Genomic DNA, 13,650 nt, shown 5'->3' with positions numbered 1-13,650 from the left:
TTACAAGATAAAAAGTTCAATATCTTAAAAACACATAGAATAACCATTTCCACCAAACAAGTCTTCTAGAATAGTAAAACAATTTCATGCAAATATTTTCGCATCTTGTATCATGATTTTGATCTACTGAGTCAAGGTTTATTGTAAGATGCATATAAAGTCTGGAAAAAAAATATTTTTTTTTACAAAGAATTATAAGAAGATCCAAAGAACTATTTAGTTTTTCTCAGAACCATCAAGAAACATAACCGTGTATGACTAATATTATTACTATCACTTGTTTAACATGTTCATCATACAGATTCATTCTTCTTTTATTGAATTTTGAAAGTTTGATGAAAATTGTATCCTAAGACAAGTTTTGGTATATATCATGAACACCCCCATTGGAAATAAGTTTATAACATCTTTCGTGTGTTATCTTCGAGTCAATGTCTCTATATGCTGATATTAATTAAATACAAGCTTATTTTATGTATTCCACATACTGCTATAGTTTTCAAACATGTGATAATTTTACTTGTTATACTTTAATATATCTATGTATTCATGTTGTGTCTTTACCTGAATAAACACTTCTTGTTTTATATTTTTAGTTTGACGTATTATAATTCTATAGTCGTTATTATGATCTAATTTGCCTATACAACCTATTATTGGGTCAAATGCTGTCTGACGTGTGTTATATTGATTTTACGCCATTCTTGGCACACTGATTCTGACTACGGATTACTCCGCATACATGATCAAGACAAAGGGCTCACGGCGGGTTTGACCGGTCGACAGGGAATGCTTACTCCTTCCAGACACTTGATCCCACCTCCGCAGGGAAACAGAATATACAGCCCTTCACTCATTTTTATCGAACACTTCGAAAAAAGTCACACACTTCATGTTTTATATTTATTGATATTTCAAACTAGCAACTGACAACATGGAAGATAAACTGGATGATAAGAAAAGAGTTTTAGATTTGAAAATGTTAGTAATTGCTGGTTGCACAAAGACCAGTAGTAGCCGTGGCAGTATCCATCGTCCTGCTACTTTTTAGATAATCTCCATCCCGCAAAGCTGCTCACCTCAGCCTCTATTTTACCATCACCGCCGATATTCCTGACGTAGACAGTTGCCCCTCTACGAACGTACACCACGACAGTTGTTGACCCGGATTCATAATGCTCATCGCTGTCCACGGTCAGTTTTCCTTTGACCTCACCCCCAACAACCAAATCTGAAACAACCCAGCGTTTGTGATGGGTCATCAAAGTCCAGGTGAAGACGTAATGACCAGAGCGAGGACAGACGAACTTCCCAGTTCTCGTATTGTAGAGGTGTTGCCTGTCAGATACCACGTTGTCAAAGCAAATGATGTCATTTTTTCCTAAATTCGTTTGAGGGCGAGACAATCGAACGTAGAAGGACTGCCTTTTAGGAAATAGGTGGAAAATGTGTCGTTTTGATAGGACGTTGGTTTCTGTAAATATAAAGATTAGTAAACTGACTGGCAAATTGCGAACCTTATATACAATGATTTTGAAATGAGAAAAACAGTCGAAAAAAAAATCTACAATTTTCTAAATTGAAATATAGATAAATGTTGTGTCTAAGAATTTTAATTATGATGTAGAATGTTGATGAAACTTTAATGAAGTAGTCTAATTAAAGAACATTGAAACACTGCATATTAAAGAAACCAAAAGAACATTTTACCTTACTGATACTTTCTAAATGTTAAACATTAAATTTGTGATGTTTACTTATTTCAAACTGATAAATGCAGAACTGCATTAAGGCACAAAAGATAAGGTTGATCATATAAGTAGTAGAAAATTGATTTTTAAACATTTAATTGTTTCTTTGAAGCATGGTTAGGAAATTCGGTTTCTCCTTTAGTCATATTTTGGTTAATAAAAACATGATACTCCTAGTATAACATCTAAAGATAGGAAACACACAGACATATAAGGTGAAGACAACGAACAGTGATAGCTATAATGCTGTTGCTCAAACATTATTATTGATTTGTGTATAAAGGGTCTTGAGATTAAAGTCGCTGGAAAAAAATTGTAAGGATATAGGTAATGGAAGTTTACTAGTAATATAGCAATGCTACGATAAAGGTAACTAAAAGTGTAAGAATTACAAATCATACCAGTGATGAAATGTACACTTTAATATAAATACACGCTAATAGTGTCGGAAATGTTTCTCCTGATGTTACATCATTAGTTCTTTTTATACCTCACAAGTCAATTTTTCATAGAAATGAATTAGTTTGAAAATGAATATATGAAATAGCTAACACAAAGTAGCTACGTTTTGCAATAAGAATATCCTAAATGAAGGTGCAGTGCGTGTAATATGAGTGATGTTCAACATACATCTGCTCTACCATGTATTTCAGATCTTACAAAGATGTAAAATAATACATTACAAACGAAAAGACAGCAAATGTATGATTTACATGTGGAAGAGTGAATTCTACTAAATTGTTAACATTCACAGGGCAGCACACTTATTTCTAAGAAATGTATCTAAATCTGATAAATGTATCTCATCGTATACACCACACATGTGGAAGTTTGTTAAGTCTGAAATAAATATCCGCAGTGTTTAACCATATTCCTAACGACTGAAGAAATTTTCTACAACTTTATCCGTTGTAATTATTAAATTCTCATGGAGCAAATAAGTTAGTGCAAAGTACCTATACATATTTTCATCATTTTAATTCTTTTTTATTCATAATATCATCAACAGCCTTTTCTTTACAGTTAAGAATGTCTTAAAACAATCTTACCGGAAGAAAGTGCTTCTAGATCTCCGACTTCCGGTTCTTCATCCTTCTGACATTCGCTTACAGTGACCAGGAAAGCGACCAGCAGGACCACAGACAGCAGTACAGAAGACTTCATGGCTTTGAATACTTGGGTACAGAACTGTAGAAAACAAGATTCTTGACCATTTTATAGAAAGTTTAAGGTAACACGCTGTATTATTCAATAAATTTATATGATATCATCTATTCAATTAAAAACTTATTTGTTGATTTTCAATTATTGACGTTTTTAGGGATCGTCATCAGCGTCATCTTGAATGAAATTTGGCCTTTTTGAGGGGGAAGGTGTAAATACTATATTCAGTTTATTTATTCATGTGGACTAAAAGCTTGTAACTTTATGGTTCACACCTGTTTCGAAATGACAGCCAGGAAAACAAAATGATCTTTCAATTGTACACGTGTAGATGAGCAATGGATATTAAAGAATTGTTAAAAAATTGTTATGTATGAATTATATAAAATTATTGAATGTTAAAGTGTGTTACCACAGGTAGTCTTTTATGTTCTTGAAGAAAACGTTTTTGTTATTCCCAAATGTCACCTTGAAACAAATCAATTGGGTAGGTCTGTGTCTATTCTGACGAATCTACAGACAGACCAGCACATCTCCGGTAAGATCTTTCTAACGAAAAAATGATAAGGCAATATTGCTTATCAAAATAACGGAGATCTACATGTCCACGGGCATTGTGTTTTGTTGATAAAATTCAAGACTGATAACAGATGTAGTTGAAACTTTTAGATTCTCTACGATTTGAACGAAATTATTAATGACTGGCAACCAAGGAATGTATTTATCTTATTTTGTGAATATTGATAATATTCAGCATTTTTGGAGAAGAAAGTTTTATTGTGTTGTCTTCTTCACCTTTCAGTATGAGCGATTGTATATTGTGTTCATCAATCTATCTTGTTAAGGTTGTGTTGTAAACTTAGTATTCACTGTCCATACGATGTGTCCGTTTAAACATTACGATTCAATTCCCTTTCAATAACAGCTTCAAGTTTTCGCCACTACATAGATCCCTAAGGAGAGGTATATTGTTCTGCGCACGCGTCCAAAACACGTCTCCAATCCGAAGGTTTGTAAAATGATGCTCTTCTCTATGCCAAATGCTTGTACATGTGCACACTTACTGGATATAAATTTAAATTGTAGTATGTAAATTGATGAATAAATGGATTACTTAGTGACTTTGAAGATGGATAATTTTTAAATATCCGGTTTTGTCTCACTTTGATGGGTACACATTTAATATTTTTATAATGATTGACGTTTTGTTTTCATGGGTGCTATACCAATGTATAATTTCAATCAGTACACTTCACGATCTGATGTACATGTACATTTTCCCTCGGATTTACAGTGTTGGTAAATACAAAATGAAACTTATATGAAATAAGCAAAACTCATTATCATCTTATAAACTTTTGACCCCTCTTGACCCTTTAATGGAGGATATGGTCCTTAAAATATGATAGTGTGAAGCAAAACTGGAAATTATCTACAACATTTGTTATATATGTCTTCATAAATCATTTTTGGATAAAATGATATTAAAGAAAATGTATGAAAATTGCATGAAAAATTTGTCGCGCAATTTAAAGCCTTATGGAGATCCGACGCCTTTTGTATCAGAGAAATCGCAATATGCTATGTCACATCTATAAAGTATCCTCTAAAATCGCTGAAAATTTCAAGTTGATATCTTGTTTCCGAGAACACTCAAGGACAATGTGACCCTCTGAAAATCGAGAAAACGTCAATATCTGACGTAACTAACATAATCAAAATAAAAAAAAAACAATTATCGAGTACAAGAAGTAAATATCAACCATCCCTGAAAATTTCACAAAAATATATCTGAGAAATCGCGTACGCAAAATTTGTAAGAAAAACAAAATAACTAGACACGATCTCGTGTTATATGTTTGCGTCTCGCGTTATCTATTTTTGCTTGCACTTGCTTCATCTTTCTAAATTATACTTGAGATAAGCATTTTAGGTGAAAAAAATTTCGATTGATTATCATCTTCAAATAATTAATTCTATAAAGTTATGCATCAAACTAGCTTTTTACCATGAAATGATATGCGTTGATATTCCTATTAGTCATTTTCGTTTTTAAAAGTATGCGCCTTTGACAAATTTAAATAGCTCTATCATATATTTTTGTTCATTGCTAAGAAAAAGGCAGAGGTGGTTGGAAGATTGAAGAATGAATCAGATAACGCGAGACGCCAGGTGATGTCACAACCTCCTTTAAGGCTGTCAATGGACATAAAAGCTCGAGTACGATGAATTAAACGGCAGAATACAACAAATAAACGAATGGCATGGGATTTAGATGAAATACATATGATAGAACTCCATTAGCCTGACGAGATATTTGCAGAAATTCCTTCAATAAAGTTGATTGATACCCTGTGAACCGGTCTCGAAGTAGGTAGCCCCCTGTTTGTTTGCATGATTTGTTGCACACCTTCACATATATTAGTATGTTAGAAGTGGTCATCTCTAAAGCTTACAGAAGGTACAAACTGAGTATTCAGAACGGATTATGAGGGTAACCGGTGGGGAAATAACATATTTTGAAAACATTTTTATTTATGTATAAAATAATTTCATTCTAGAGGGGGTTATGTACATATTTGAGATCTATACAAGCTATCCACACTTCAGTTACCTGTGGGATTATTAGTGTAATAGTAAAGTATAACATGCTTGTAATGAAAACGCTTAGAACGAATTCACACTTATAACAAAGTGATGTTTAATACCCTGTGGGAAGAAAATGATAAAGATTGTATTGGATATACAACATTTTGTGAAAGCGAACTGTTCTCACTAGCTCCCTGTGGCAGTGTTCTACTGAATGAAAGGTGAAGGTAGCGAACAATCTCATAACTCCTATAAGCAATACAAAATAGAAAGTTGAGCAAACACGGACCCCTGGATATACCATAGGTGGGATCAGGTGTCTAGGAGGAGTAAGCATATGCATCCCCTGTCGAACGGTCACATCCGCCGTGAGCCCCATATCCCGATCAGGTAAACGGAGTTGTCCGTAATCAAAATCAGTGTGCCAAGAACGACTTAACAATCGATATAAAAAACGTCACACAGCAGGTGACCCAATGCTAGGTTGTATAAAATATGTGAAATGCTTATTTTAAACGAGACTGTTGAAGCCCTGCACCATCAACTTGTTTGTCAGTAGCCTGCCTCGATTTAAAAACTAACCATATCCAGAACAAGCTGTTGTGAATCAAATCAGTTGAGATATATAAACACCATATGCAGGTGATAATGGAATATTACTACATGAAAATCGCAAGTTGACGATGGGGAGGCTGAAATCATCTCGTTTGTAATAAAGTTGAGTTGTTAGTTTGCCGTTAATATCTACTCTCAATAAAATATCTAAGTATGAAGCAGAAGTGGACGACTCTGAGTAACTGAGTAAAGTACCATTACATTATGCTGAGACAATACCTCAGTAATTCACAGACCCCCGATTTTTTCTTTGTGATTTATTAGCCTTGTTTTAGAATACCTCGGTTTGCTTTTGTAGTTGTTTATTAACCTCCTTTTAGAGTACATCAGTTTGTATATGTAGCGGTTGATCAGCCTCGTTTTAGAATATACTGGTTTGTCTTGATAGTGGTCTAATAGTCTTACTTTAGAGTGTCCCAGTTTGTATTTGTAGTTTGTTTTTATCAATATTCTTTTATAATGTCCGGGTTTGTCTTTGTAGTGGTGTATTGGCCTCGTTTAAGAATATTCAGGTTTGTCTATGTAGTGGTTTATAAGCCTTGCTTTAGAAAAACTCGATTTGTCTTTATAGATGTTTTAGTCTCAATTTAGAATACCCTGATTTATCTTTGTATTGGTTTATTAGCCTCGTTTTAGAGTACCTCAGTTTGTCTATGTAGAGGTTTATCAGCCTCGTTTTAGAATGTTCTGGTTTGTCTTTGTAGTGGTTCATTAGATTTGTTTTTAGAATACTCCGATTTGTCTTTGTAATTGTTGATCAGCATTGTTTTAGAATATTCCGATTCTTATTTATAGTGCTTTATTAGCCTCGTTTTAGAATACCCCGATGTGTCATTGTAGTAGTCTAATAGCCTCGTTTTAGAATACCCCGATGTGTCATTGTAGTAATCTAATAGCCTCGTTTTAGGATACCCCGATTTGTCGTTATAATAGTTTATCAGCTTCGTTTTAGAATATCGAGGTTTGTCTAAGCAGTGGTTTATCAGCCACGTTTAAGAATATCCAGATTTGTCTTTGAAGTGGTTTACTATCCTCGTTTTTTATTGTCCCAGTTTGTTATTTTCGTTTTAGATTACCCAATTTTTCTTTATAGTGATTTTTATCCTCGTTTTAGAATGTCCAGGTTTCTCTTTTGTAGTGGTTTATTAGCCTCGGTTTAAAATATCCAGATTTGTCTTTGAAGTGGTTTAGTAGCCTCGTTATCAACAACCCGGTTGGTCTATGTAGTTGTTGTTTAGTTTTGTTTAGTTTAGAAAGGTGAGTTTACAAGATAAAAAGTTCAATATCTTAAAAACACATAGAATAACCATTTCCACCAAACAAGTCTTCTAGAATAGTAAAACAATTTCATGCAAATATTTTCGCATCTTGTATCATGAATTTGATCTACTGAGTCAAGGTTTATTGTAAGATGCATATAAAGTCTGGAAAAAAAAAAAATTTTTTTTTACAAAGAATTATAAGAAGATCCAAAGAACTATTTAGTTTTTCTCAGAACCATCAAGAAACATAACCGTGTATGACTAATATTATTACTATCACTTGTTTAACATGTTCATCATACAGATTCATTCTTCTTTTATTGAATTTTGAAAGTTTGATGAAAATTGTATCCTAAGACAAGTTTTGGTATATATCATGAACACCCCCATTGGAAATAAGTTTATAACATCTTTCGTGTGTTATCTTCGAGTCAATGTCTCTATATGCTGATATTAATTAAATACAAGCTTATTTTATGTGTTCCACATACTGCTATAGTTTTCAAACATGTGATAATTTTACTTGTTATACTTTAATATATCTATGTATTCATGTTGTGTCTTTACCTGAATAAACACTTCTTGTTTTATATTTTTAGTTTGACGTATTATAATTCTATAGTCGTTATTATGATCTAATTTGCCTATACAACCTATTATTGGGTCAAATGCTGTCTGACGTGTTTTATATTGAATTTACGCCATTCTTGGCATACTGATTCTGACTACGGATTACTCCGCATACATGATCAAGACAAAGGGCTCACGGCGAGTTTGACCGGTCGACAGGGAATGCTTACTCCTTCCAGACACTTGATCCCACCTCCGCAGGGAAACAGAATATACAGCCCTTCACTCATTTTTATCGAACACTTCGAAAAAAGTCACACACTTCATGTTTTATATTTATTGATATTTCAAACTAGCAACTGACGACATGGAAGATAAACTGGATGATAAGAAAAGAGTTTTAGATTTGAAAATGTTAGTAATTGCTGGTTGCACAAAGACCAGTAGTAGCCGTGGCAGTATCCATCGTCCTGCTACTTTTTAGATAATCTCCATCCCGCAAAGCTGCTCACCTCAGCCTCTATTTTACCATCACCGCCGATATTCCTGACGTAGACAGTTGCCCCTCTACGAACGTACACCACGACAGTTGTTGACCCGGATTCATAATGCTCATCGCTGTCCACGGTCAGTTTTCCTTTGACCTCACCCCCAACAACCAAATCTGAAACAACCCAGCGTTTGTGATGGGTCATCAAAGTCCAGGTGAAGACGTAATGACCAGAGCGAGGACAGACGAACTTCCCAGTTCTCGTATTGTAGAGGTGTTGCCTGTCAGATACCACGTTGTCAAAGCAAATGATGTCATTTTTTCCTAAATTCGTTTGAGGGCGAGACAATCGAACGTAGAAGGACTGCCTTTTAGGAAATAGGTGGAAAATGTGTCGTTTTGATAGGACGTTGGTTTCTGTAAATATAAAGATTAGTAAACTGACTGGCAAATTGCGAACCTTATATACAATGATTTTGAAATGAGAAAAACAGTCGAAAAAAAAATCTACAATTTTCTAAATTGAAATATAGATAAATGTTGTGTCTAAGAATTTTAATTATGATGTAGAATGTTGATGAAACTTTAATGAAGTAGTCTAATTAAAGAACATTGAAACACTGCATATTAAAGAAACCAAAAGAACATTTTACCTTACTGATACTTTCTAAATGTTAAACATTAAATTTGTGATGTTTACTTATTTCAAACTGATAAATGCAGAACTGCATTAAGGCACAAAAGATAAGGTTGATCATATAAGTAGTAGAAAATTGATTTTTAAACATTTAATTGTTTCTTTGAAGCATGGTTAGGAAATTCGGTTTCTCCTTTAGTCATATTTTGGTTAATAAAAACATGATACTCCTAGTATAACATCTAAAGATAGGAAACACACAGACATATAAGGTGAAGACAACGAACAGTGATAGCTATAATGCTGTTGCTCAAACATTATTATTGATTTGTGTATAAAGGGTCTTGAGATTAAAGTCGCTGGAAAAAAATTGTAAGGATATAGGTAATGGAAGTTTACTAGTAATATAGCAATGCTACGATAAAGGTAACTAAAAGTGTAAGAATTACAAATCATACCAGTGATGAAATGTACACTTTAATATAAATACACGCTAATAGTGTCGGAAATGTTTCTCCTGATGTTACATCATTAGTTCTTTTTATACCTCACAAGTCAATTTTTCATAGAAATGAATTAGTTTGAAAATGAATATATGAAATAGCTAACACAAAGTAGCTACGTTTTGCAATAAGAATATCCTAAATGAAGGTGCAGTGCGTGTAATATGAGTGATGTTCAACATACATCTGCTCTACCATGTATTTCAGATCTTACAAAGATGTAAAATAATACATTACAAACGAAAAGACAGCAAATGTATGATTTACATGTGGAAGAGTGAATTCTACTAAATTGTTAACATTCACAGGGCAGCACACTTATTTCTAAGAAATGTATCTAAATCTGATAAATGTATCTCATCGTATACACCACACTTGTGGAAGTTTGTTAAGTCTGAAATAAATATCCGCAGTGTTTAACCATATTCCTAACGACTGAAGAAATTTTCTACAACTTTATCCGTTGTAATTATTAAATTCTCATGGAGCAAATAAGTTAGTGCAAAGTACCTATACATATTTTCATCATTTTAATTCTTTTTTATTCATAATATCATCAACAGCCTTTTCTTTACAGTTAAGAATGTCTTAAAACAATCTTACCGGAAGAGCCTGCTTCTAGATCTCCGACTTCCGGTTCTTCATCCTTCTGACATTCGCTTACAGTGACCAGGAAAGCGACCAGCAGGACCACAGACAGCAGTACAGAAGACTTCATGGCTTTGAATACTTGGGTACAAAACTGTAGAAAAAAATTTTCTTGACCATTTTATAGAAAGTTTAAGGTAACACGCTGTATTATTCAATAAATTTATATGATATCATCTATTCAATTAAAAACTTATTTGTTGATTTTCAATTATTGACGTTTTTAGGGATCGTCATCAGCGTCATCTTGAATGAAATTTGGCCTTTTTGAGGGGGAAGGTGTAAATACCATATTCAGTTTATTTATTCATGTGGACTAAAAGCTTGTAACTTTATGGTTCACACCTGTTTCGAAATGACAGCCAGGAAAACAAAATGATCTTTCAATTGTACACGTGTAGATGAGCAATGGATATTAAAGAATTGTTAAACAATTGTTATGTATGAATTACATAAAATTATTGAATGTTAAAGTGTGTTACCACAGGTTGTCTTTTATGTTCTTGAAGAAAACGTTTTTGTTATTCCCAAATGTCACCTTGAAACAAATCAATTGGGTAGGTCTGTTGTCTATTCTGACGAATCTACAGACAGACCAGCACATCTCCGGTAAGATCTTTCTAACGAAAGAATGATAAGGCAATATTGCTTATCAAAATAACGGAGATCTACATGTCCACGGGCATTGTGTTTTGTTGATAAAATTCAAGACTGATAACAGATGTAGTTGAAACTTTTAGATTCTCTACGATTTGAACGAAATTATTAATGATTGGCAACCAAGGAATGTATTTATCTTATTTTGTGAATATTGATAATATTCAGCATTTTTGGAGAAGAAAGTTTTATTGTGTTGTCTTCTTCACCTTTCAGTATGAGCGATTGTATATTGTGTTCATCAATCTATCTTGTTAAGGTTGTGTTGTAAACTTAGTATTCACTGTCCATACGATGTATCCGTTTAAACATTACGATTCAATTCCCTTTCAATAACAGCTTCAAGTTTTCGCCACTACATAGATCCCTGAGGAGAGGTATATTGTTCTGCGCACGCGTCCAAAACACGTCTCCAATCCGAAGGTTTGTAAAATGATGCTCTTCTCTATGCCAAATGCTTGTACATGTGCACACTTACTGGATATAAATTTAAATTGTAGTATGTAAATTGATGAATAAATGGATTACTTAGTGACTTTGAATATGGATAATTTTTAAATATCCGGTTTTGTCTCACTTTGATGGGTACACATTTAATATTTTTATAATGATTGACGTTTTGTTTTCATGGGTGCTATACCAATGTATAATTTCAATCAGTACACTTCACGATCTGATGTACATGTACATTTTCCCTCGGATTTACAGTGTTGGTAAATACAAAATGAAACTTATATGAAATAAGCAAAACTCATTATCATCTTATAAACTTTTGACCCCTCTTGACCCTTTAATGGAGGATATGGTCCTTAAAATATGATAGTGTGAAGCAAAACTGGAAATTATCTACAACATTTGTTATATATGTCTTCATAAATCATTTTTGGATAAAATGATATTAAAGAAAATGTATGAAAATTGCATGAAAAATTTGTCGCGCAATTTAAAGCCTTATGGAGATCCGACGCCTTTTGTATCAGAGAAATCGCAATATGCTATGTCACATCTATAAAGTATCCTCTAAAATCGCTGAAAATTTCAAGTTGATATCTTGTTTCCGAGAACACTCAAGGACAATGTGACCCTCTGAAAATCGAGAAAACGTCAATATCTGACGTAACTAACATAATCAAAATAATTTAAAAAAAACCAATTATCGAGTACAGGAAGTAAATATCAACCATCCCTGAAAATTTCACAAAAATATATCTGAGAAATCGCGTACGCAAAATTTGTAAGAAAAACAAAATAACTAGACACGATCTCGTGTTATATGTTTGCGTCTCGCGTTATCTATTTTTGCTTGCACTTGCTTCATCTTTCTAAATTATACTTGAGATAAGCATTTTAGGTGAAACAAATTTCGATTGATTATCATCTTCAAATAATTAATTCTATAAAGTTATCCTTCAAACTAGCTTTTTACCATGAAATGATATGCGTTGATATTCTTATTAGTCATTTTCGTTTTTAAAAGTATGCGCCTTTGACAAATTTAAATAGCTCTATCATATATTTTTGTTCATTGCTAAGAAAAAGGCAGAGGTGGTCGGAAGATTGAAGAACGAATCAGATAACGCGAGACGCCAGGTGGTGTCACAACCTCCTTTAAGGCTGTCAACGGACATAAAAGCTCGAGTACGATGAATTAAACGGCAGAATACAACAAATAAACGAATGGCATGGGATTTAGATGAAATACATATAATAGAACTCCATTAGCCTGACGATATATTTGCAGAAATTCCTTCAATAAAGTTGATTGATACCCTGTGAACCGGTCTCGAAGTAGGTAGCCCCCTGTTTGTTTGCATGATTTGTTGCACACCTTTACATATATTAGTATGTTAGAAGTGGTCATCTCTAAAGGTTACAGAAGGTACAAACTGAGTATTCAGAACGGATTATGAGGGTAACCGGTGGGGAAATAACATATTTTGAAAACATTTTTATTTATGTATAAAATAATTTCATTCTAGAGGGGGTTATCTACATATTTGAGATCTATACAAGCTATCCACACTTCAGTTACCTGTGGGATTATTAGTGTAATAGTAAAGTATAACATGCTTGTAATGAAAACGCTTAGAACGAATTCACACTTATAACAAAGTGATGTTTATACCCTGTGGGAAGAAAATGATAAAGATTGTATTGGATATACGACATTTTGTGAAAGCGAACTGTTCTCACTAGCTCCCTGTGGCAGTGTTCTACTGAATGAAAGGTGAAGGTAGCGAACAATCTCATAACTCCTATAAGCAATACAAAATAGAAAGTTGAGCAAACACGGACCCCTGGATATACCATAGGTGGGATCAGGTGCCTAGGAGGAGTAAGCATATGCATCCCCTGTCGAACGGTCACATCTGCCGTGAGCCTCATATCCCGATCAGGTAAACAGAGTTGTCCGTAATCAAAATCAGTGTGTCAAGAACGACCTAAAAATCGGTATAAAACAAGTCACACAGCAGATGACCCAATGCTAGGTTGTATAAAATTTGTGAAATGCTGACTTTAAACGAGACTGTTGAAGCCCTGCACCATCAACTTGTTTGTCAGTAGCCTGCCTCGATTTAAAAACAAACCATACCCAGAACAAGCTCTTGTGAATCAGATCAGTTGAGATATATAAACATCATATACAGGTGATAATGGAATATTGCTACATAAATATGGCAAGTTGACGATGGAGAGGCTGAAATCATCTCGTTTGTCATAAAGTTGAGTTGTTAGTTTGCCGTTAATATCTACTCTCAATAAA

At 33.7% G+C, this 13,650-nt stretch overlaps 2 protein-coding genes across 2 annotated transcripts; both read right to left on the bottom strand.

Annotated features, from left to right (window-relative positions):
• Positions 1-889: 889 nt before the first annotated feature.
• On the bottom strand, positions 890-3,102 carry LOC125659106 (complement C1q-like protein 2). Its single transcript, XM_048890653.2, has 2 exons — positions 2,801-3,102; positions 890-1,474 (listed from the first exon to the last, which is right to left on the bottom strand). Exons 1-2 carry the CDS (start codon positions 2,913-2,915, stop codon positions 1,041-1,043), a joined length of 549 nt encoding a protein of 182 aa, XP_048746610.2. The 5' UTR covers positions 2,916-3,102; the 3' UTR covers positions 890-1,040.
• Positions 3,103-8,273: 5,171 nt separating this feature from the next.
• LOC125659105 (complement C1q-like protein 2) lies at positions 8,274-10,368 on the bottom strand. The gene is made up of 2 exons (XM_048890652.2): positions 10,185-10,368; positions 8,274-8,858 (listed from the first exon to the last, which is right to left on the bottom strand). The coding sequence occupies exons 1-2, from the start codon at positions 10,297-10,299 to the stop codon at positions 8,425-8,427; spliced, it is 549 nt and encodes a 182-aa protein (XP_048746609.2). The 5' UTR covers positions 10,300-10,368; the 3' UTR covers positions 8,274-8,424.
• Positions 10,369-13,650: the final 3,282 nt, after the last annotated feature.

This window comes from Ostrea edulis, chromosome 9, assembly GCF_947568905.1.
Source record: "Ostrea edulis chromosome 9, xbOstEdul1.1, whole genome shotgun sequence".
NCBI classification, from domain to species: Eukaryota; Metazoa; Mollusca; class Bivalvia; order Ostreida; family Ostreidae; genus Ostrea; species Ostrea edulis.
This window is presented reverse-complemented; position numbering and strand designations above follow the sequence as displayed.